The 26825-nt window shown below is 41.8% G+C and overlaps 1 protein-coding gene across 6 annotated transcripts in view; it reads right to left on the reverse strand.

Moving 5' to 3' along the window:
• Positions 1–26825, reverse strand: part of LOC126474157 (polypyrimidine tract-binding protein 1) — a 277481-nt gene that overhangs the window by 224327 nt on the left and 26329 nt on the right. For all 6 annotated transcript variants that reach the window (XM_050101655.1, XM_050101648.1, XM_050101633.1 and 3 more), the window contains exon 2: positions 10256–10357. In XM_050101655.1, coding sequence (XP_049957612.1) covers positions 10256–10357 — 102 coding nt within the window. The remainder of the gene's footprint in view (positions 1–10255; positions 10358–26825) is intronic.

The raw sequence follows: 26825 nt of genomic DNA on the forward strand, positions 1-26825 counted from the left end.
AGCCCTGTGGTTTTCAAACACATCTTAATCGCAGAAACCTGTGAGTGGTTGCTTCTCGGAGGCTTTCTGCACAGCATCGGTAGCTCTGTTTCCCAATAGCGTGAAATATGGTGATACATCAAGAGTGTAGCAGGTAAAGTATCTGAACACTTCGTTTATACGACGTGCTTTCAAGTTTTAACGCCCGTGACACCATCAACGTGTCTCTGTCAACTCGTGTCACATAAAGAAAATGGAAAAAACTGATTATTAAAAGCTTATCTTGGAATAAAATCATGGCCATTTTGAGTGTCAAAAACAGTCCTCACTTTCGCCACTGCCGCTGGAGTTTTAAGTGCCGTACATTGCCGCCGTATTTGTTATGTAGTCACGAGTACACGTGTATTTTAACACTTTGCATATTTTTTGTTTCCAGACCTGTGAAATAAAATCGGACTACTTTTAACTTGAATTCATCTGTTAGTGCCAGAAGTAGATAATTTATATTGACGTCATTATTTCAAAGTGATTTGCGACTGATTTTAATAGCCTCACTGAATTTTATTTTCTTTAAATTACTCTCTGTCCCCAATTTTTGATGTCTGCACATTTGATGTCTCTGTTACCAAATTTCGAACTACAGGGCAACAACGTATAACTTTTAGCACTGGGAGCCAGGCATACTTTAACTGTGTCAAAGTTTAAGATATGGCAAACATCCTTTAGTCCACAAAGCTTTAAAACAAGTAATCCAATACTGGGCAGCTATTGCAAGGCTTCTGCAATGCTGAACAACAGGCCAAGGGCAATGACACGCACGGCCTCTGGCTTACGACTGGACGAAAGCTTTACTGACGCCGAAAGGAACAGCGAGTGCGTTATTGTTTACAAACTCAACTGACGCTAAAATGAACACGATATAGCAACGGAAATAGTCCTCTGTTTAAAGCCCCGTCACCGCACGCAAAGTTACTGTCAGAAATGTATGCGTGAGAGAGAGTCATGCGGATATCATGGAACAGTGTTTCATCAAATGATTTCCCTGAGATTTCAAGGTTCAAAATTTCTTATTTCCATAAACCAGTTTTTGTTTTACTTGAAAGCGAGTTTCTCTTTGGAGGTTTTCAAAGTCAGAAGTGAAATATTTTTCAGTTGCCAAATCAAGTAATAGAGGCGATTCTAAGTTCAGCTATGATTTACAATCGGGAGACTTCCAACCCCACGAAATACTTCCACTACCGCCATCCGTCACCATTCCGTCTCATCACGCGATAACGTGGTATATGAAAAATCCCCATATGAACAGCTTCGAGCTTCTCACTGGAACGGAAGATAAATAGAATTTGATAGCAAAGACGCATCACGTTTCAAACGGGACGTCCTTCGAAATATGGTCACTTGTCTCTGCATGGCACAGAACTTGCGGCAAAATACAACATTGCAGTGAAATCTGTGAAAAGGATGAAAGTTTGAACACTCAATGATTTCGGTAAATTTTTCATGTTGAAATACCGATCCGTACATTTGTATACAATTTTTAAAAAGCCTTTGCTTGTGTGGGAATGAATCACAGCTCTGGCAAATTCCGAAAAACTCAGTCATCACAATCATGCAATGGGAAACGCACCTGTACATGAGAACCAAAGGGCAATCAATAACTTAAAAGATCTCTGAGACGAGCGATCGCGTAAGAAGCAGCCACATCCAGCAACCAACATCGCAATTGTATGCCTTTCTTTATCTTTCTTTACGCCACTCCATAACAATATTTCCGATGAGATGATTGGTTTGTGGGGCCCTCAACTGCTCGGTCATCAGCGCCCGTCCCAATTTTTACACAGTCCAATCTCGCCACTTTCACGAATGATGATAACACAAACACCCAGTCCGCGGGCAGGAAAGTCCCCAACCCGGCTGGGAATCGAACCCGGGACCCTGTGATCCAGAGGCAGCAACGCTAGCCACCAGAACAACGAGCTGCGGGCAATACACAGGGTGTCCCACTCAAACCTGCCTGGTTTCAAAGACCCAGGAGAAGAAACCACAGTAGATACAATGAAAAATGCACCACACTGTAGAGCATCTCAAAGAATTTATCACCAATACACCTCTACATGTGAACCATTTGTAGCAAGAAGAATATCGAGTCCATATTCAATTTCTTGCAAAGTTCTTTGTAACATTTCCCCTGTTGTTGCAATCGCATTGGTGATACGATGTCAACATAAGAGTATCGTCCACTTTGGTCGCATACATGCGTTCATTCTATAATCCCCACATGAAATCAAGCACCGTAATGTCGGGTGAACGTGGTGGCCAGGCAATGGGTCCCGTGCGTCCGATTCAACGATTGGGAAATTTCCTATCCAGAAACTTACGAACAGCCGTTGGCCAATGCGGCGGAGCTCCATCTTGTTGAAAAATTATGTTGGGTTGCAAGTCTTGTATCTGAGGGTACTGCTACAACAAGTTCAGGTACACTGACCCCTTCACTGTTTGTTCCGCAAAGAAGAGCGGCCCCACAATCCTGTCGTACATTACCCCACACCAGACGCTTAGTTTAGGGCTACCACGAATATGTTCAATAACAACGTGCGGATTCTGCGAACCCCATATCCAAACATCATGCCTATTAACCCTTCCTGATAGATGAAAGGTTGCCACATGTGAGAATAAACATCTTTCCAGGACGCTGACATCAATACGCTGCAGCATATCCGCAGCAAATTATTGTCGGTGTGGTTTGTCGTGCGGCGTCAGATGTTGCAGAATTTGTATTTTGTAAGCACACATACGGATACGAAGACGCTGGTGAAGTACACGATGCAATGTTGATCGAGGTACATCAAACAGTTGCCTAGACGCTAAACGAATTGTCTTACGTTGGCTTCTGAGAAACGTCTATGTCCTCCGCTGTCTCTTCTGAAACTCCGTAACGTGCACCGCTAGAATGTTCCAGGACACTTCCTGTTGCCAGAAACTTCCTATACCATTCCTTAATTGTTTTCACATTCATTCATACACACGACGACAATTTCTTTGCACAGTAATCGGCGATTTATGTTTCTGCACACCACACTACTGACTGCGCACGTTACTATGGAGTCGCCATTTTCATTTCCTGCGAACATGCTGCACTCTGGCGACAATATTGGCACTTCTGACGGGAGAATATAAATTCTTTGAGATGGTCTACAATGCGGTGCATTTTTCATTGTCGTATGTACTTGGTTTTTCTCTCCTGGGTCCTTGAAATGAGATGTGTTTGAGTGAGACACCCTGTCTTTCCGATGCCAAATCTCAGCAACTTAAACTAAATGAACTGTAATGTTTACGCTTGCTATATCCACTCTTGCGGCAACGAAACTGCCCACTATTACATGCCTCCCTTCTGCGTAATATGATCCCAGAAAGAGTAATGGAGGGCAAAAAATCTGACAAATGCCGACGGCAAAGTTCACTGGATCGAAAGCAATTTAAACGCGAGTGAAGGAGAGGGCAACAGTTGGGAGAAATTTAATCCGGTAGAGCTGGAGCGGGCGGAATTGGTCGGCAGTCTCCTAAGTTGGTCCGCCGCAGGACGGCGCAGCCAAGCTTGTCGGCTGCGTGCGGCTTACAAGTAACGCGAGAATCGGGCCCGGAGTGTGCGCGACGGCCGAGGCTGCGCAAGCAAGCCTCGTACCTCATCTGTTATTGGCAGCTACCCACGCGAACAGTTGTCTCAGTGGCCGGGTACCTTGCCGCCTTGCAATTCGCTGCAACGTATGGTGATACACGTGAGCCACTATTTTAAGCCTAACCAACTGCCTGTACTGATACCACAATATTATTAATTGACTAACGGTAGTTCTCACATTCCATAAACTAAAAATATCTGTTCAGAAGAAAGAGACCCCCTTGCAGGGCTATAGATGTTGGTTTTAATCAATCTGAGGTAACGGTGCGTTACAGGGGTCGAAACAATCGACGCGTCTGTAACTATTTGGATTAAAGGCTCGTAAATGTTTTCCAATCTTTTGCCTATCAGACAGATGGGCAATCATTCACTTGCTCACGTAGGGCCCGTCGATAAGGTAGGCTGTCTAATAATTCTGCTACTGCCACGGGGTAGTGTTGTCTGGATGTTGGATGGAATTATTAAGAAACGCAAGGAGAAATCTACGATAAGTGAGGCTTTTTTAAGACGTCATTTCCAAAATATATTGTAACCAATGTAAGCATAATTTGGGGTAACCCTGGTAGAAAAGTTATGACAACACGAATGTGAGTGCAAATTGCGAGCTTCCTTTCTGCGACAGGTCTGGAAATACAAAAGATAAGTATGGAGTTCAAGGAAGCAATAAAATTTAGAACTGATGCCGATTATATATATATATATATATATATATATATATATATATAGAGAGAGAGAGAGAGAGAGAGAGAGAGAGAGGGGGGGGGGGGGGGGGATGAGTACGGAAATTATACCTCAATCATAGTCAAAGGCACCACGGGAAATTAGGTGCAAAAGCAAAAACATGCACCTCGACTGACTTACGAGTTATAACTTTACTTCAGGCGAAGACTTGGTACTAAACGCGAGCATGGTATGGCGCGCGAACAGCAACAACCACGGTTGCTCAAAAATCTTTATTTGTATTCATGATTCTAGAAATGAATTGAATGCTACACGAGACTGTTTTAGCACTTGCGAAGCAACAGCACTGACAAAGATGTGCGCCACTTCCTCGTTACTGTACCTTTGAAGCAACAAGTATTGTATCATCGAACTGTAAGACTGGAGCCGAGAGACGGGCTTTCAGAACTTTTGTTACCATCGTCATCTCTGCATAGTACACCACGATACGTAAAAATGTGCCAAAAGCGATGGAGCCAACAGTTTCTCTTTTGCGGACTAGAGACGTGGCTCGGCGTGTGAAGATTAGGTTGCCAGGCCGCGCAACTGTTTGGACTATGGTCGTATTTGAACGTAGCGGTTACTAATTTTAAGACAAGCAGCCACCTTAAGGGATTTTAAAATTAATTAATCTGGGACCAGGGAAAATAGTTAACCCCACCACCCGATGGCCTGCTGTAATGACATGATATCGGAGTGGTTACATGGCCGGAAACGTTAGCATTAATGGTCAAATCGAATTATTTAACTAAGGAACTTAATTTAATCAAAAAATGCAAACCAGTAGTCACATTATCGGGATATTTTCTCTCTCTCTCTCTCTCTCTCTCTCTCTCTCTCTCTCTCTCTCTCTACCCCACGTTACAACCCTAACCGCAACAGGAAGTAGGTGGTTCTTAACCTTATAATATTTTTTTCTAGATTGTAATTAATCTGTGTACGAATTTGACTGAAAACGTTTAAGTAGTTTAGAAAGAGGTTCTTCACAGTGGCTTTGCCCACGTACGCACATGTCCGATACATTTCACTTATATTTAACGTATTTGACACGTATTTTGTACACTTGTATCTAGTGAAATTAGCCCTACGGTCTTATTTTCATGCAGCTCAATATTTACGACGACGTATCTCCGGAACTGTGTGTGGTACAATAATATTTTACTGGTACGCTCAGTGGAACACTATGTGAATACTGTTTGCAACATGGGTCGCAAATACAGTTACTGGTGAAGTAGTACTAAAAGTCATACTTCGTGCTGCCGTTTTACTGCATGAACAGCGAATGTGTAGGAGGTGATAAACTTACTTTCCTTTTATCATTTCGTGGAGGTTGTCAGCGAGATGTTTCGTTGAGGCTTTAAATTGTTTGTACAGTTGTAACCAAACCACTAATGCTCTCATTCTCAAATACTGGGTACCTAAATTAAGAGTGTCGGCGCATTGTGGGCCACGCTCCCTTTTCGCCTAAACCTCTTCGATAGGTAGGTTGTTCTTAACACCCATAGCGATTATTTCCAGACAGTGAGTGACATGTCTACCAAGTTTACGCACGCACACGCACACACGCGCTTGAAATTTTTCCGTTGCTTCGAAGACGTGGAGAAACAAACACGCTCTACACTGCCGGGAAAAAAATGCTAGTATATTAAACTTAATGGGCAAGTCTTGTGGAGTTGAGTTACATCTTTGAGACTTTTGCTGAATATCATATGCAAGAGAAATAGTAAGTACCAAAGACAATGCAAGTAAAATCGATGAAACAAATTTTGTATTTATTTACGTATGTATATCTTCGAAATTTCATTAAAGTATGGGAACAAGGTTGAGAACTTATGAGAACGATGAGATTAGTAAAACTTAACAATTTATAATCTGCACATAATGTCGAGAACGGCCGGCGATAAGCCCAGTAATCCGAATTGGCGCTGCCGGCGCCAAGCGAATAAATTTGTACGAGACGTGCGGACGGCAAAGTGTTAATAATGTTTGAGGATTATGCTGGAGGTGTCGTCCGCTGATGTCCCATGTGTGTGATCGAGCAGACCAAGGTAACATGTCGACAAACCGTAGGGCATGTTGGGTTACAGTAGTGGTATATGGGCGAGCGTTATCCTGTTGGACAACACCCCCTCAAATGATGTTCGGAAACAACAGGTAGGATCACCAGACTGACGAACAAATTTGCAGTCAGCATGTGTGGGATAGCTATGAGTGCACCTGCTGTCATACGAAATCGCACCCCAGGTATCTCCAGGTGTAGGTCCAGTGTGCCTAGCACGCAGACAGGTAGGTTGCAAGCCCTCAACTGGCATCTTCGTAACCAACACACTGCCATCATGACACGGAAGCAAAACCAAGTTTCATCAGAAAACAAGACACACAACCACCCCGCCCTCCAATGAGCTCCCGCTTGACATAGCGGTGGTTTGGTGTCAGTGCAATGCACGCTACATGTCGTCTAGCTCGGAGCTGTCTTCCTATAAATAATCTACGTGTAACCGTTCTTGTGACACTATGTTGCCAACTGCTGCTGAAACTGATGCTGCATGCAGGTGCAGTTACGATGCGCCACAGCGATACGCCGAATGTGATGGTCTTCCCTCTCCATAGTGCAATGTGGCCGTTCGGAGGCCGGTTTACTTGCGACCGTATATTCCTGTGACCACCGCAGCCAGTAATCATGCCTGTTAAGCCTTTCTGGAATACCACGAAAGGGACAGCCAGCTTCTCTTAGTCCTATTATACGACCTCGTTCAAACTCGGTGATGCGTTGATAAAGCCATCACTGTCGTCTTAAACGCGTACAGATTGCCGCTTTTAATGACAAATTTTCGCATCGAAGACAGTTCTGCAACTTGTGCAAGCTGCTCCGTATATCTCCTTAACAAATTGTAACAAATCAGAATTAGACCCAACAAAAAAGTGACATTCAGATTCGCATAAAAGATCTGTTATCAGTTAGTTGCAAGACTTAGAAACAAAACCAAAGGAGAAAGGCCAACAGTGTACGATTTTACACAAATATTGTACATATGTGGTCTGTGCAGTCGCACGATACGATCAAAGCCACTTAAAAACAAATGCAAATAGATTCTCGTAGGGAATGTGTTACACACCACAACTAAAAGGAGATCAGAAAGCAAACATGGACGCAATCTATCAATCGCAACCACCAGGTGGAAAATTCGCAGCTGCCGTTAAGGTAGGCATCTAAGAAAGATGTCCTACGGGATTGTTTCCTTAGTAGGTTAGGTTTTCATCTTGCCTTGATCTTGTTAAAAGGGAGCCACATCTTTTATCAGCCTATATTTCTAAACTGTAGAATCGTTCTGCGCAATGAACAGTTTGCCGCCACAAACGCTCGCAAAAAATTCAGGTGCAGCCTCTAGTACAATTTCTTTAATAGACTAGTACCTCGCTGGAGACTGTGCGCCACTTCGTTTACAAAAGTTATTTCCCCTATATTGTTATTTATGCAAGCATTTTACGATCAAACATATGGTAATATAGAATTGGTAACGTAATAAGGTTGATATTCTGAATCAAACCTGAGGATCGACAACGACATCGATATGTATACTGAGTGACGTAACGAATCGAGTGACAAATGAACCAATGACGAAACCTATGCAGTCCCAAGCTACTTTGGAGAAATAGAACTGATGTGGACCTTTTTCCTTCAAGACAGATGAGTAAGTCGAAAGATTATTACAAGTTTTGACAAAACATGCAAAAAACAACATTACTCCATTTGAGTTTCAAATTAAATGAGTGACCAGAACGCTAGAATGACTCACGGAACAGCAGCACGTAACGAAAGCGAGCGCGCAGCTTACAGCACTCACAACCGAATTGACAATTTCAGTAAGGCGTATCATGTGGCCTGCCACCGGTGTATTATGCAATACCAAGAGCGTTTAATAATTAAAATATTACGAACCATCTCCCACTGGGCGCTTTTCTTTTACGTCGTGGGTTCGTTAGCGAACAAAAGCAGTACTGTATTTCTAAGGTGGTCGCATACTGAAGTATTATAAACTAAATTAATTACCGTCACAGATTAATACAAATCATCTGAGCAGTCTGCTGCATTACTTGCCAGTTTCACTTGCCCTCGGAAATAACGCAAATTGACTCACTTGCGCGTTCTCTCAACAGCCTCTACAGGACATCAGCTGTAAGCGTTCCCACAGCGACGAAGCTCACACAGTTTCGGCTAATTCAAATTCGTCCCACTCTATTCGCAGTGACAAACTGTGAATACTTCGACTTCGATGCGGATATGATATGTGGAGCGCAACAAGCAACTGTCCCCGAACTCTACAGCATAGATAATGCAGCAGTCAGAATTCCAACGGACACGAACAGGTTCGTGTTCATCCAGGCATCTAATAGCTCAATTGTGAAGAGAGCAACTTGTAAACAGTTCTGTTTCTTAAGAGTCCAAAAAAGTAACAGAAAAGCAGTGCTGTAGTATCATTTAAAATTTACTGTCATCTGACGTATTTTCGCCGTTACTGTTTCTCTCAGAAATCGTTCCTCTCCAAAGACAGTTTCATGAAAATGTGAGGTTAAGGAAATAACTGATAATGGCCGAATCGGAAGTTAACAATCAGGGCTACTTCAACATGCCAAAGTTTTACATTATTTTATGGCTAAAATGGCGTGCTTCTATTTGTTACAGATGTAGTAACTAAATTTGTATCTTTCTTTCAACTTTTATCCGAACTACGAAATGTATCAGTGAGTTGATTCGGCAATTGTGTACATGTTACTGACAGTATTCCAATAATATTGCACGTCATAATACATATAACATTACTTATAATATTTTTACACCTTTTGTCTAGATACTTCCTTCCCTGCACTTCGCGTTTAGGTGTCCAAAAGCAACGCTAACATTTCATTTTACATTCAATTCCCACTTCATAAAGGCTTCCACATGTATAATGCTAGACAAATCACACGAAAAAATAACTAAAATTAAAACTTGTTTTCGTAAGTTTCCCTGGACAGTACAATTAAGCATTTAACCATACCGTGTACAGGCGGTCTTCGATGCGTATACATCAAAAACTGAAAATTCTGATCAGACAGGGAAACATTTAGGCGTCCACACATAGCGGACATACAAAAACAAAGCGTTTTAAAGTCATCGGTGGGCAGCCACACTAGCATTTTGATGTCTTTACCTATCTGGTAACGAAAGTTATTACAAGCGACGCTAATTAACCAGTGAGACACGATAAAGATTTGAAGAGAACGCTAATTTACAACACGCTCGGTATACCTTTATACATCTGAGTTGAATGGTTATGCTTTCTTATCGGTAATGTGTGCAGTTTCTTAATCTAACATCCCTTCTGTTTCGCGGCTGTCTTTTACACAATGAATGCTTTGACCGCCGCCCTTGTTTTCTAGGCATCTGTGCCTTATTTTCTTCGACCCTTGGATCGAAAGTGCCTTCAATACGCACTGGGATGTAATGCCTGTCTTCGATAAGCAGATGCAACGAACAGGGAATACTTTCATATGCACATAATAAAACCTACTTGAAATCATTTTGTTTTTATGCAAACAATTTCTACGGGCAATCTTTACACACAATAGTGTGACTAGGACATCTAAAGGCTCAAATGAAACCGAATACTATCTGCTGTGAAAAATTCTGATGAGAATTAAAAACGAAATGTAGTGTGGATCCGAACTCCGCCAAAGGGTGTATTTTATTCTCTACTCCCTACGCTGCACTTGCATACTTACGACGTCGCAATAGAGCGCATTTCGCTGATGACTGAAAATACCACGTCTTAAATACTAAGTGGCTATTAGTTATCATGCGACCTTTTTGTATCTGGATACCTGAATTCAGTTTCTTACCTTCTTGGCGTCATTGTTGTTGTCCGCATGATTTGGCTGCGGACTCATTACTGAGCCATTGCTCACTGCGCCCGTCTGCGACAAGAGGTCGTCGGAGCCTCGCTGTAACAAAAGAGAACTGTATTACAAAATATGCAAAAAACACACACACACACACACACACACACACACACACACACACACACACAGTGATCGAATTTTTAGTGTCGTAATTCTGTATCTTACAGAAGTGGAGACCTAGCTTTGACGAACGGCGCTAAAGGCGACAGATGAGTTGGCTATAAAGATTCGACAGCCAATATGGCGCTGACGCACCTTCCTGCAACGTGTTTCAGAGAGGAAGCAGCAGGAAGCCTGAATAACAACGAGAAACCGTAATTGATACGCAGCGGCTTATTCGCCGTCAAGATGTTGTATACTAATATGTTCAACGTCCATGGGTCGCGCAATGCTCCTGCGCCCATCAATTGCTACACAGAGTCGGGAAAAGTTCATGAAACATCTCTAATTTGCTTTGTATTGAGACGTGTGATGGGGATACCAAAAACGGCGTTATAAACAGTTCTGCACCTAGCGGAAAATATCGTGGTAACAAGGGAATTTTAAGAAATATTCACAGCGAAAATCATTTCTTATAACATTGTCCTCAACGCAGATCTGTTAACAACTGAAATAGGCAACACTAATACCCTAGAAGTATCTTAAAATTTGGTAAACGATGTCGTATTTCCAACGAGAGACAGAAGCTTAACCCTACCAACAGCCGATAGAAGATCCTTTGTTCACACAGGCAATAGCATGTGCGTGCCTCTTTGTCATTATCATAGCCCCTATCCGAATTAGAATTATAATGAAAAAGGCCAAGACTTACAACATTTACCTGCGTGTTCTGCATATTCATGAGTGAATTAGACGTTAAAAATTAGTAAACCGACACTACCAAAGTTTCTGCTGCAACGAAGCATGTTTAGAGAGTGTAAACCGGAGTATCAATACATATTTTTATAAGGCTGTAGCAAAAAATCTGAATATCGAAATCTTGGTTCAATGCGTGTTATTCACCACTACTTTTCTACGAGTAAAAACATTCACATGCATGTAGAGAAGTAGCATCCGTTTCCTTCGTCAAATGAATACCTGGCGGTATATCAAGTATTGTGCAGCAGTAACAGTTCCAAGTATGTTTTATCCAACGGCAAGAAAATTTTACTTCCAGCCAGAATAAACCCATGACGATGTTTACGTCCGGAAAAAAGCACTGCAGCAGCTACTCAAGGTAAACACTAGACATTGTAGCTGCCAACTTGCTATTAAAATACCAATAAACTATTTTCCGGAGAACTCTATATTTTTCTTTATGTCCAGTGTCCAGTGATACCACTGTTATATTAATAATACTGAGATCGTGTGTGTACAGTGTGTGTTTGGCGTTACGCTTAAATTTACTAAAGCATCTTTATCGGCCTGAAAAAATTACCTTGCGCGCTGGTTTTTAAATTACATATTTTGCAATAGTACTTATAAACATTTCCCATAATGACCATTTCTTGCTATTGCGTTACATGACATGGAAGTATCGAAAGTACTCTCAAATCTATAGAAAACTTTAGGTATGATAAGCACGTTAAATGATACTCTAGCTGTAGGTATTACAAGCTATTCAACTTCTAATGGTGTAATTTTTACTCTTGACACTGAAAATATATTTCTATTGATCTCTACGAAAGCAAAAAGTTCAATCTGATGGTCAAACAAAACACCTAAACCTAGCGCAGGAACTGCTAACCGTGAAGTCCTCAAAAACTCTTGCACACCAAATCAACAAACTGCAATAATATACACGGCCCAAGAATGAGACAGCGTAGAAATGCGATACAATACCACAGCTCGACAAAATGCTGCCAAATAAATCCACGAAACTGCTGAATCAAATCCAAGCACAGCTACTTAACAAATGTACTGCCTTGGTGCAGACATGCTGTAGCTAAAATGAGGCAGCGCTAATTGATCCTTTCCCTTGTGATTTGCATACATGATGCCAGCGGTAATCCGATTAGCAGCGTCGTGCTCACTGCTACACGCTGTAATATACTTGTGTTCCGATTGTTGGTGTGTCGGCGATGTAAAGTCGTTCAAACTGTATAAAAATTTAATGGGGAAGAAATGAAGATCAGTATCCGTGTCCTACTGACATGGTGAGCACTGTGTACTTCCGCCAGTGGGACGTACACAGAAAAACGTTTTACTAACATCAATATACTTCACCCCATCAGACTAGATATTTTCAACATTGGATTAATATAAAATAGAGAAATATTGAGTACAATGCACAGAGTTCATACAACCATTTGAAACTGTCAGGAAAGTCCTTCTTTGGGATGATCAATTCGCACGCCACAATAGCTTAAATGTCGGGTATTTCGTCCAGGCGTTGACCATTTATGTGAATTCTGCCCTCTGTCGTTTTATGGTAGATTCGTACTGACAACATTAAGTCTCGTAACCCGTGATTTCTTTACCACAAAAGAATTGTCCACGTTTTGCGTTTCAATAAAAACGCGGCAGCATCCACGCGTTGTTTGTTCGACAGTCACGGAGTGAGGGAAAACTTTCCTCTCTTCGTATTATCCTGGAGAATGTCTCTGAGCACTGGATTTAGACATGTTCCATTGCATTTGTGACAACGCCGACACTACGGCCGAACGTCCACTACTTCAACAGCCTGTTCAGAACTCACTGTAAATCGAATGCGCATTTGTTGTTTACACTTATTAGTTCAAGCTACCGCCTTAGTTACTGGGCTGACGTCGCTTTTTTAACGGACTGTGTATACCAGTAAGTACACTAACATTGCTGGAAATTCTGAGTTGCATGAATGAACCCAAACGATGGGGGTAAAGAGATGACTTACACATAAGTACGGCATACTCGTCTCTTCTCTCAAGGGGAAGTTCAGAATTATGTGAAGCTCGGATCTGAGGCGGCCATCAAACTAAGTAAACGCGAAACAGGTGCCAGTACAGCCCCGGGCGCGGAAAAATAATGGTTTAGAAACTGCAAATGCCTTAGAGTGTAATATACACACCGCCGCTGTACACTGTGCCAAAATCCAAATTTTTTCGGCTGATTATCGCTTCTTCCAATTTTCCAGTTAGGGACGCATATCTGTTAAGGCGGTGTCGTCGTGACTACAAGCTTGAATTGCTGCACAGCTGAACGCCCTAACGGATAAACTAAGGAGATATACCATACCTCGGCTCCAGGATATTTAGGATAAACTGAACAGGGTAGCTTCATTAGTAGTGAGTTTTATATTGCGAAATGATGTCCATCCTTCAAGTATCTGCACTTCCATATTCTGGAAGAAGATTACCTGACCACGTGCAGTGAGACCTAGTATAAAGAATGGCGGATACTATAGATCACTGACACGATGTCAGTGAACATGACTGAGTACGTAACCGGTCAGCAACTTCTCTGCCAAGTTTCTGTAATTGTTGCTTTGTGGGTTCTGTAACTGTCAATGTCGTGGATCTAATGGTATAAGTCGCACATATTCTTGATAGTTTTGTTTCCATACCTTAACAGTTAATGGAAATACACTTGCTATGTTTTAGACTTTTTCTTCAAATCGTGGTTTTATATTTCTACGGTGCTGAAGATAGCGACTAAGATTACACTCGAGCCTTGGACCAGGTAGGCACGTCGCAGGTACTTCATAATCTTAGGCATCCGAGTCTGTTAATATCATTAACAGGCGCAAACTGAAGAAAAATATAAATTAATTCAAACACGTGATCACAGATACAAACATCCGCGACAGGCAGCGATACAGGCTTTAGGACAGAAAACGCGAGTAACAGGTGCATATTACATTCGACATTGCTACATACATTACTCTTTTTACACATCTAATGCACAACTCGACCAGAAGATGGGATCGGTTGGTAGGACATGTTCTGAGGCATCAAGGGATCACCAATTTAGTATTGGAGGGCAGCATGGAGGGTAAAAATCGTAGAGGGAGACCAAGAGATGAATACACTAAGCAGATTCAGAAGGATGTAGGTTGCAGTAGGTACTGGGAAACGAAGAAGCTTGCACAGGATAGAGTAGCATGGAGAGCTGCATCAAACCAGTCTCAGGACTGAAGACCACAACAACAACAATCTAGGAACAAGACGGTTGATAAAATTTTCTCGAATTCGTAACAATGGACAAATGAAGCAATACCCATCATGGACCTGCACAATTATGTACAATGCATAAGGCAAACTTCGGAACAGGTGAAATGTTGCTGTTGACGGAAACACAATGTCTCCCTAATGGAAATTTAGCGCAATGACATGAAAAGTGATATGATTTCCGTGAAAGTTTTATTTCTTTTACTTTTACTTATGAATTCTGTACGTGAAAAATAACAAAAAGCACTTTGGATGGACGTCCACTTTCCGCTGTCTGGGAAAGTCCGTTCAATGATCGAACGAAGGAGTGGTATCAACAACACCATTACGTCCATTAAAGCAGGTGCTCAAACCAAAATTCGTCTAAGGGCAGGTGTATCTTTTCAAGCAGTCGCCTCTGACACACAATAATCGAACGATGGAATTGAAACAAATAGGGTCTCATAAACGGGTATTTAAATTCACTGAACATTCTGTTAATTACAGAAAACAAATATGTTTGCATTTCATTCTGCGAAAACAATTTACATTAAAAGGGAAAACAAATTCGTTCAAATCAATTTGTTACCAATCAAAGCCTCGCTTTCAATGGGTGATTACTCCCCTAGTGCAATTACTTATCTTTAATTAAAACTCGTCGACATCTCTTTCATAAAACAAATTTAAGAACCATAGAGAAGCAACTCAACGAAATTAAATAGTTACAATTTAGTTTTGGCAGTATTTTCACTTCCGTGGATGTGTACTCAGTTACGACACTGCAATTGTTTTCGCAGTGTGGTCAAACTACTTTATAACTGGATGTTAAGCAATATGTTCCCCACTTTTAACTCTTACAGTTACTACCAGTGTGTATCCTGCGTTCCGTTTTTGCCTTGTTTGAACGTTTTCGTATACTCTAACTGTAAATCTTATTTTATATCTAATCAGTACTTTTGTTAAACTTGTGTTACATTGTATCAGGGTGACTTAATGTTCACCATCCTAATTTGTATTTAGATATGATTAGATGTTTACTATTTACATATTAAATCCCAAAAATCTATCAGTATGTACGCAGTTTTTTTAATACTATGACTTCGGAAACAAAAAGCTTTATCCAGAAGAAAGCTTCAACTTTCTCATGAATTTAATAGTGCTATTTATCAGACTTTTATATCGTAACTGATATCAGTATTATTCTCTTTCCGAGCTAAAGTAATTATTTAACCTTTATTCTTTCATGAAATGGATTGTAGCAGACGTTGTAGCCTTAACAACAGCAAGCAGAAACAACTCATCGAAAAAATTGAGTTCTCTGCCATCATGGAGAATTTCAAGCGTAGACAAGCGCAAATAAAAATACCACTCGACAACGCTTTTCCGTCATGGATTCTACGAAGTCAGAAGTCTTAGCTGCTATGAGCATAAAATTTTGCATTATCTTTAATTCAGAATATCATCTGAAACAGTCCTCCGCCCGTGCTTGTAATATAAGAAGTATCTCCCGTCACGTTTCCCACTCCGTAATAACGCACATGAAGTAGAGGGAACAAATTAGGTAGTTATTCGTGCGGGAACCAGGGGGCACGCTCGTTCGCTGAGGGAGGGGCAGTTCACAAATCACAGGCAGAGAGGAGCTTAGCAGAGGACTTAAGCGAAGCACCTGATGCGGCAGCTCGGCCACTGTTTATGCACTACGATAACAAGTGGACGCCAAAATCAATTACCGAGGCTTTGGCGCACCTGCGTGCTGTTGCGGCGGCAGCGGACACTCCCAGCCGCTTTTTGAGCCGCCCCGACACCTCCGGGACTCCGGAGACCGCTCTATTTCCGTTTTATCGCCCCCGTAAATCACCTTCCTGTGTACGCCGGCGGGCCACGATTATTACCTGTTTAATTATTGACCGGGCTCCGGGAAACGTCAAGTGTCGGTAGGCAGCCGCCGCGCGTCCTATGTATATTTATGTCTCCATTTCGTCCGATTTTAAATATCTCTCTCTCTCTCTCTCTCTCTCTCTCTCTCTCTCTCCCTCCCTCCCTTATTCCTTCCTAACATCTACTTATCTTCCCCATGGGTCAGGAAAGTGCAAGAATACATACACGAGGGGGGTGCCAAAGCTTTTCAACAACCGAACTGCAACTGTACAACATTACGAAAAACTTAAGTTTTTTTAACAAACCACAATATTCCCAACGTTTAGGGAAGTGTCCTTACGAATATTCGAATTTAAGTTTGGTTGGGGTAAGGGACGCACGATATTACTGCACGTATGGTTTGAGTAGATTAAAATAGCAATACAACCGATAATATCCAATAAAAAAGTGCTCAAATGTTTGTAAGATCCCCATAGTTCCCAGAAACGATGTCTGGATTCATTAAATCCACTACCGCTCGGAAGTGGGTAAAAACTAGAAGGATAAAAACACATCAGTAGTCACTTAAATAATACGCAATTACATTTTTTATCTGAATTTCGTCTCTCTCTCTCTCTCTCTCTCTCTCTCTCTCTCTCTCTCTCTCTCTCTCTCTCTCTCTGTGTGTGTGTGTGTGTGTGTGTGTGTGTGTGTGTGTGTGTGTGTGTGTGTGTGTGTGTGTGTGTGTGTGTGTAGAAGTACACCATACTCGACTTTTAAATGCACAGTGTATTTTCTAGAATATGTGAATTTCAAGATGCAATATCTTATTTAGGTTCCATGTCTATGTTACCTTAACGAGAATGAGAATGACTTATGCGCTATCTTAATCGCGTAACAAGTCATTATTAGTCACGTCCAAACAAGATCGCTGGTAATACTTGCGTTTTCAGCAAGGACAAAATATTCACTTCGCCCATTTGATGGGCGGATTTCAGGTCTAAGATTAACATTATGAATCACAGAGAAATCTTTACTATACTACTAGCTCCCGGGAAACAACGAAGTTTTCGAACAAATAACTAGGTTCCTTTCACCTTAACGAGTCTCCCCTAGAAACAACTTTGTTTACAAGCTTTGCTCTGTAGTCTTGGGCAACGTAAGCAAATGTGCGAATTTTAATTTTGGAAATTGATCTGACCTTTCATTCGCCCAATATCTCTAGGCAGATGTACTAAGGACTCCACAGTTTGAAAAACAGCGTAGGACTCATCGAAAATGCTTAAAAAATTCAATGTTCCTCCACTTAAAAAACTTAGGTTACTCACAGTAGAGTAGCACCGACAAGTATTCGTGTCAGATCCTGTTTTTAGTTATCCCATTCTTCTAAACATTTATAGTCGTTTAAAAATTAGTTCATTGACAAAAACAATTACTTTAAACACATCGACTGAGGAAAGAAGAAAAGCTTTTCAGGCGGCGTGGTGACATGCACTAAGAGTATACTTACTTCCTGCGAACGCTATCACGAGGTATCGTTTGATCTGCTCCGTTGAAGAATGATTGAAACACTTTAGTAAGATCACACGCTACTAGAACGAGTATATTAATTTTCGTTGAAGCCAAACAGAACATATTGCGTGCACTCCCCATCGCTGAAGTTTTACTCAAACTGCGATTTCCAGTTTTGTAGAAGGAGCCGATGACATCGACGTGAACGTACTTAGCGTTTAAGACGTGAGGTAGGGTACAAGGCATCTACAAAAATTTGCCAAGTTTATTTGTATTTGCGACAGCCCTGTACACTTATTCATTTTATGGTGTCACAAGTAGAATATCCTTATCTTCATAATTTAAATGCCTGAATATTAAATCATTTCGCCATTACCTATCTGCTTTCCCTAAAAGATCAAGAGATTTTGTGATTACCCCATAACAATGATCTGACGTAGTCCCGCCCTATCTTTTAATAAGTTAAATTTCGAAGGTTTTTTTTATTTACACGTACTTCTGAAGAGGACTGGTTTGCATCCGCCGAAACTGTTGGCAAAGTTTGAATAAAACTACCTTCTGTTGCAACTGGTTCGCTGTATTTACTCAACATTTTTATTTTCTAATCGAAGGATATCTAAATCGTCTGACATTGATGCTGTTACGTCACCGACTGCGTGCAATGGACTGCATCCACAACACCCACGTGACGACTTACAAGGCCTGCACAACAATTGTCATCTACGAACAAATCATTAATATATCCTGCTGAAATATTTTCTACGTCACTGTCTAGTGGCCATACGTTTGGACGTACGGAACACACAAGCAACCTCTGACAGCAACTCAGCGCTGAAGGCAGTCGCTCTGTTACAGACAAGAAATCCGATTTACTTGTACAAGAGCTGCTTCTATGGGTCAGCGTTAGATGTTGAGAACAAAAACGGCATTTGTCTCCCTACCTCACGATGACAATCTGTACTGTAACATAGGAATTACAGTACACGACTAAGACAGGTTTTGAGATGGCAACCACCCACATTTGCCATTTGCTGATCTAATGACACATGGCTTTCGAAAACGTTTGGTGATTGTTATGTAGCGCCTATTTCAGGGCTGTAACACTGTACGAGTGAGTTATAAAGGTGTCCTGGGCGACACAGCTTTTGGAGTCCTGTTGCTTTTTGTGAAATATGCCACGACAGGGATACACTTTCATTACTGCCGCTTGGTACATCTCATTTCAGACTTAGCCATGGTGAATATCGACAACCCAGACTATTCACTACAATACGTGTAGATAAAAAAACGAAAATTAATACACTCGTTCTAGTAGCGTGTGATCTTACTAAAAAGTCTTTCATTCATTCTTCTTCAACGAAGCAGATCAAACGATACCGACAATAAGAACTACAGGTAGCTTCTCTTTTTTCCGTAGCTACGATTACTGTTCCAATTTCGGCTTTCCATAACCTGAATTGCAATGATAACTGCTGAGTTTTAGGACGCGTGACTGGGGGATGGGGTGCACACACAAACTGCGCCAATTGAATAGTCACAACAAATCGGAGAAATACCATATGTTCAAAAGGGCGATCGTTCTTACCACTTTTATTGTTTATGATCAGAACAGAATTGACTGATGTCCCAAATATAAAAATGACTTTAGATATTCGTATGACGCGTATTGTACCAGAGGCCTATTGGGTCTGTTCGCCGCAGAATGGAGGCCGTGGTAACCACATGGGCTACAAATATGCCCCCCTCGCCTCAGTTGTTGAAAGCACTTTCGAAAGGGCCAAGTGTAACAATATACTGCTACGAATGTTAGACCTGTTATCTGGAAACTCTTGAATTGTACAAATAAAACATTGAAAAGAATTAAAAATAAGAGGAATCAACTGAAGTTCACAGTGAGTAACTTCCAGCTAACATTACCAGACATGTTACTGGCATCCCCAGAAAAACTTTGACGACTAACTGCAACTACTCTTACTTCTAAAGCTGTTGTTGCTACACAATTCGCTCGCACGGGCATGTGCGTATCTCGGCAACACTCGAGTCTAAGCATATTCATGTGGGTGGCCATAGCATTTTTTCTTTGTAATATTTATTACTTTTGTTTTATGTGTGTGCCTATAGCTTCTTGTGACAGCACTGCACTATAGCTATTATCCCTAAAGGCTACACACATCTGTATATTATTTGATTTATTAAGTTTATTTTTTTTATTATGGAAGTATGTCAGAACATCGTATCCTCAAAAATTACACGGAAAATGAATACAGCATTAATAACACAGTCTTGTGTATTTATGTAATGAACAGTTTACTATTTCTCCAGTAACTTTATTTAAATATTAATCACCACTGATAATAGAAAATCATGGTAATTTAAGAGGTGCTCAATCTCATGTGTTAGCTGACACTACCTTTATAAGAGTGGCGGAAGATGCTTCTGTCAAACAGGCCTAAATAACAATTTAAACAATATTTAACGACGTTCATCACAAGCTCACCTGTGCGAGAATACCTACTTACCGTATTTGTCGACAAATCTTTGTATTTATTGTTAATGGTCTTAGTGTGACTGAATGTTTTTATTTCTTTAAATACATATTGTTTTAATATATTAGTCTGGAAAGTAGTCATTTGAGACAAATTCTGTGTCTAGAAGGTCAGAACGATGTATTTTGGCGAGAGACACCCTTCAGCTAATGGAAACGCAGACAGTAGCGGAACAATAGGGACTCAAGAGCAGACTGGCCTTCCGGGTGAAGGGACCACGGGAGCGATTCTGGAGAAACATTTAAGTTTGGTTTTCAAGGCAAACATGCCTGCGATTAGTGCTTTATTCGGTCGTGTGGCTGACAGATTCTGGGCGGTAAACTGCCGCTACCATACTATTTCGATGGGTCAATGTGCACCTGTGTAGGACTAACTTTGTCCGATTGTATAAAGGAAGTAAGGATCGAGAACGAGTTACTATTCTTTGTATCGTATGTGTTAGTATGTAAATCATCATGTTAACTGTTTTGAGCTGGTGAATACTTCATGTATAGTGATCACGCAATGGTCTTCAGTTTTCGTATATCTTTGATTACAATTTAATTTGGGGATTTTGCTGCCATTCAACGCGGCTCAACGAAACTATACTACATTTGATAAGGGTATTCTCCGTCTATATTTGACCTGAATAACATAGGACTTGTTTATTTGAGATGTCCCTTTCTGAATAAACATTCAATATAAATTGTTATCCACATGAATTATAGACGTTAGAACAGAACCCTGCTATTCAATTATTCATTTCACTTGTATTTTGTATTTATGTGTATTTCATTAACTCGTAATCTTGGCCAATACCTCGACTACTTGACTGCAGGATCACAGCTACAGTTTATTATTTACAGCAAATTAGTTGCGAGACATGAAAGCAGACTCCGCAATTCGACCCTATGACTGCATTGAGCCATTTCTTTTTTTTTTAAAGCATCCCTGCATGTACCTACAATATGAGAAATTACCGGTAAAGACGCAGCTGGTTTGCTCGTATAGGATGCTGTTTTGAAGAGCAACTAAGCAGTAGAAAATTGTCAGGTAACGTCGTAAATAGTTAATTGTATTGCAACAATGGTAAGTATACCGTGGAATGTGCACTGATCACTTGTCAAATTGACGAAAGACGTCAATCTGAATAGTGATGAGTACGTGTTCCGACGTATACGTCACACGCTTTTCAAACTACAAAAGGAAGAGGATGGTTTTTGCGTCCTCTTCAACGTCTACGATAAAAAATATACTCCGAGTGTCGGTATACAGCGCTTCGGTAATTCGCATCTGTATGGCGCAGTCTTACTCCATTTGCGAGTGCATCCAGGAAAACATGACTGCCCGAATGCCTACGGACGGTCCCACCTTTATTCTCATTTTCCCAGCTCTATATGCTGTGGAGGCAGCACAACTGCACAGGTTACTCATGCAACGACAACAAGGTCTTTAAGTGGTAGAACAAGCACGAATACGGGACAGTCGGGCCCTGAAATCGGCCATGTTCTTTTAAAACGAATCGTCCAGCATTCGCGTTTAGTGGTTAATGTAGAATTGCAAATCCTAAATCTGGATAGACGGAAGTAGACATACAAGTTCAGTGCGTTAACCAATGCATCAGGTGGCTCGAAACGTGTTTGCTACTGTTCGTTCAGTCCTGTCGGCAACCGCATTCTCGCCTCTGCTGACTTTGCATCCTGGCTGTGTTTGTTTACGAGAGAGAGAGAGAGAGAGAGAGAGAGAGAGAGAGAGAGAGAGAGAGAGAGAGAGGGGGGGGGGGGGGCACTGTGGTGTACGCATTCCCGTGCAAGAGTGAGCAGTTGGCACCTCAGTCTTACCACCCACGGGACGTGGAGACAGCGGACGATAGGGCTAGCAGCTTACTGCTTAGCTACATTGCACAGTTCTCTCGAAAGCACCTTAAGTCTGACATTTCCGCTAAAACTATTACAAGAATCATTAAGTCCGTCTGCGCGCGACACCAATGATGCGTACACAAACTTCCAATGAAATCTGGCTTGATGCGCCGACGAACACGTTCCGAAATGTCTTATTACAACAGCTTCGTGCAACAGATATACCGGAAATTCTGGTACAACATTTCCCTTACTGCTTACGAATGATATCGGTACAAAACCCCATTGGGGTATTTCTTAACATTTATATTTGCAGTTGCAACTTCCTCAGTTTAGAAGTTTTAGGTGATTTAATTTTAATTTTACTCTTAATGTACACAGTTTGCTTTGTGTCTGCATTAATCTCTCTCACTACAATTTCTATGCCCTGCATTTCCATCACACTGACTGACATTAAGATATTTTTGCGACAGGAAACGTTACTGTGATTTGCACTGCCTTGACGTGGTAGGAATACGTTTTAATGTTCTCAGATCGATTACTATCTCCTAATAGAACTGGTCCACAAATTTCCACTTTTTTTGGAACTAATTTAGCTTGTTTTATACATTTAGATTATCTAAAGACGAATACGAAGGTTAAAATTGTCTCCTACCTCAGGGTTACAAGTAAATAAGGTGTTAACGTTTCACAGTCACATTTATGAAACCCTGTAAGCTACATGCAAAGGCAATGTGACAAGGGTCCTCTACCGAAAGCGAGTGATTGGCGCTTCTTTTAAAATTTGGCACTACTGCTTTACACTGTTAAATCGTGCACGCACCAACGTAACGTGAGGATTGTCGAAGGTAGAGACCAAATGCAATTTTGCAATTTGTCACTGCTGCCTGCTCTGCTGCTGCGTTAGTTTGCTTGTTACTGCAACAAGTATCGTAGCGGCAGTCACTAAATGGATGTGATGAAATTGAATTGTTACTGCACGAGTGAAGGCTTTCACAAAAGTGGCCCGCACCAGCAGTAACCAACGTTACATTTGTGCAGATGTCATTGTCATTCAAGCCGAAAGAGATTATGAAGTAGTGAAACAAGCATAGACTATATATCGGGTGTCGAATTTGCGACCAAGATAATTCGTGGGCTCCACACATGTGTTGCACCTCGTGTTCGTCCGCAATGTATGCTTGGATCCATGGTAAAATGGTCTCCATGGTTGTGTGTGTGTGTGTGTGTGTGTGTGTGTGTGTGTGTGTGTGTGTGTGTGTGTGTGTGGCCATTTGGCGTGAACCCAAAAAACATACATCGAATTGCTATTTTTGTATGGCAGCGCCCTTGAGGAAAGGAGTCAGTACGAAGAGGATGAGGTATACCCTGAAATCCCATCTTTCATTTGCCATGGAGTTCCTGGCGAGGGATTGCAGTTCATCGAGGAGAAAGAGGGGGTTATGTTTAAAGTCCTGACTAGAAACGGGCCAGTTCCGTGTGTGTACCACCATCACGCAGTAATAGTTATGATGTTAAACCGACGCAGCAGGAAACGGGCAAATATCTGCCAGTGACACTGACCCTACATTTACACCAACATCTGAAGAACCACACAAAAGTCATACAGTACGAAATCAGTGTGATATGATTAGGCATTTAGATGTTCCAAAGCATAAAGCCGAATTCTTGCCCTCACGACTGCAAAAGTGGAATCTTCTCGCTGGCAGTACGTATGTGTGTTTCAGGAGCGTCAGAAGAAACTGAAATGTCATTTCAGGGCTAAAGGCAACATTAACCCGACGAGTAAAGACTGAAAATGGCTCAAAAATAAACCTATTGGCAGTATTTTTACAACTGTAGGCCATTCATCCCTGTCCCATGTACTGTATTACCTAAAGAAAGTTTTAAAATGTTTAAATCCGTTGTCAGCAGCGTTAATTACAACAAGCACGAATGGCTGGTTTGCACGGGGGTTACGAGAAATTAACAGTTCAGGAAGGCAGCCTTTCAACATGCACCGTCAAAAAATATCGGATTAATGTTAAGGAGAATACTGATTCGCACTAATCAAAGCCACCGATAAAGGTTTTCGATAAATTCCGCTGCACATCGCAAGTACGTACACGCACGCATACGTGCGGGAGTCGCAAGGCTGACGGCTAGGAGTAAAGGCATTCCCGGCATAGCGCACCTATGTGAATTACACAGCTGCGATCGGCTAGCTATCTGGCGAGAACCGCCGGAGTTACCTGGCGCGCTGCCGCTGGCGCGTGTGACGCTAACGAGCGGGACAAGCCTGCGTCCTTGGTTAGCCCAGAGCGTTGCTCCCGTCGCGGGAGCTGGTACGGTTAAGGACGGCTTGCCAACCACGTCCGTGTCCCGTAACAACTTTACAATCAGCGGGATTGTTCCGCTGGGTTTCCAGTCTAAGTAGCTATGTGCTGCTTGCATCCTCTTCCGGAGAACTATAATTTCAGGCCGTTAGCTCACTCTCCTAGAGTTGTTAAAATCTGAATTAAACGTAATCCTATTGTACAGAGATAGAATTACTTCAGCACTAAAACATTTACTTTATATTAAGATTCCTCCACCGATTTTTCTGCGACATACCTGTTGCGTGACCTTTAGATGGACAACTCCGCACGATGCAAACTGTCTTAATTCCTTCAGAGTAGCTAACATTTGTCGAATTTCACATTTAAACATAGCGACAGGGAGACAGCGAGTGGTGTTAGGCTGTAAGATCTTTGTGGATACACTGTATTACCTATTCAAACTAGATCCACGAAGTACGTTGGGCCACTTCGACGCCTCTGACTTAGTATGCGAGATTTCGAGGAAATCTCTAATTGCAGATAAACTGTTTCTCGCATACCGATAAGCCTGCGATCAGAATTGATAAGTTGGGTTGTTTTTAAAAAACTGCAACATATCTTACCTTGCCAACACTGTATCCGTTGACAATCTTCATCTACGGCCTTATTTAGTCAAAATTAATAATTTAAGAAAGAAAAGATATGAACTATAACATTCTGCACCGCTCCAGAAAGGAGTAAATTTCACTTTACAGTCATTATTCTAAATCAAATTCTCGAAGCAGAATGTTACTTTCCTATGTCTCTCATACTGAAAGAAAAATTGAAGCCCAGCACTTATTAACACACTTCTTGTGACGAACAGTTGCCTTCAATTAAGTATGACGACTTTTTAATTTGAGTGAGTTGAAGATGAAACATTTTGTATGTTAAATTTTGATAATCACACACAGTTCGGTTTTATTGTGTTATGACGGTTTTTTAAGCCGCGTAGGTTCCTTTGCGTCGCGTTAAATTACAACTCTGCCTCCGATAGTTTCAATTCTTTGCCTAAGTGAATGTTGTTTGAAACAATTCTGGTGACTTACGGTATCATTAGATTTGAACTTTGCCTTGTTACACTATAATTTATCTTTTGAAGTGCACTATCCCAGTAATCGACTCACTTAAATAACTCTTACAGAATTAAAACCTTGATGCAAATCTGTGTGCAGAGTTTACTAGTCGCTGGTTGTTGTGTTATCCGTCAGAGTATTAATTCTCTGTACGCTGTAACGGGTTCCCCACTTGTGTGCACACTGATTCCGAAATTCTTTATTTTCGCAGTCACTGATGGCTAAGTTAGGAGCAGAACTTTTGTACACACTTATGCATAGTCCCCCAGTTCTTTGTTTATGCAAACCGTATACTCTATATCCCACTTATCTTGAATAAAACTATGGAACATCCAGAATCGAATAATGAATGATACAAGAAGGATAGTTGCAACTCACCATATAGCAGAGATGCCGAATCGCAGATAGGCGCAACAAAAATACTGTGAAACAAAGTTTTCGCCGAAACAGGCCGTCATCAGAATTTTGCGCGCGCGCGCGCGCGCACACACACACACACACACACACACACACACACACACACACACACACACACACACACACACGCGCGCGCACGTCTATGGCTGCCACCCTGCTGGCCGCGCCGTTTAACGCGCTGCTTCCCGAGAGGGAAGGCGTGCAGGTAATCGGCACGAATCCTGCCCGGCGTATTAGTGTCTAGGTCCGGTGTGCTGGCCAGCCTGTGGATGGTTTTTAAGGTCGTCTTCCATCTACCTCAGCGCATGCAGGCTGGTTCCCCTTATTCCACTTCAGCTGCACTGTGTCAGCAATAATGGCTGCGCAAACACCGTTTCCACGTACGCGTACACCATAACTACTCTACCACGCAAACATTTGGGGTTACACTCGCCTGGTATGAGATGTTCCCCGGGAGAGGGGGGGAAGGGAATCCACTGGGGGCCGAACCGCATAACAACCCCGGGGTTCGGCGTGAATGAACTGTTGTGCGGTTGTGAACCACTGAGGGCTACGGTGGGACGCAGCCTCTCCGTCGTTTCTAGGTCCCCGGTTTAATACAATGGCTGCCAAGACCATTTTTTTTTTGGTCGTCAGTCTACTGACTGGTTTGATGCGGCCCGCCACGAATTCCTTTCCTGTGCCAACCTCTTCATCTCAGAGTAGCACTTGCAACCTACGCCCTCAATTATTTGCTTGAAGTATTCCAATCTCTGTCTTCCTCTACAGTTTTTGCCCTCTACAGCTCCCTCTAGTACCATGGAAGTCATTCCCTCATGTCTTAGC

Source organism: Schistocerca serialis, chromosome 1, assembly GCF_023864345.2.
Source record: "Schistocerca serialis cubense isolate TAMUIC-IGC-003099 chromosome 1, iqSchSeri2.2, whole genome shotgun sequence".
NCBI lineage: Eukaryota > Metazoa > Arthropoda > Insecta > Orthoptera > Acrididae > Schistocerca > Schistocerca serialis.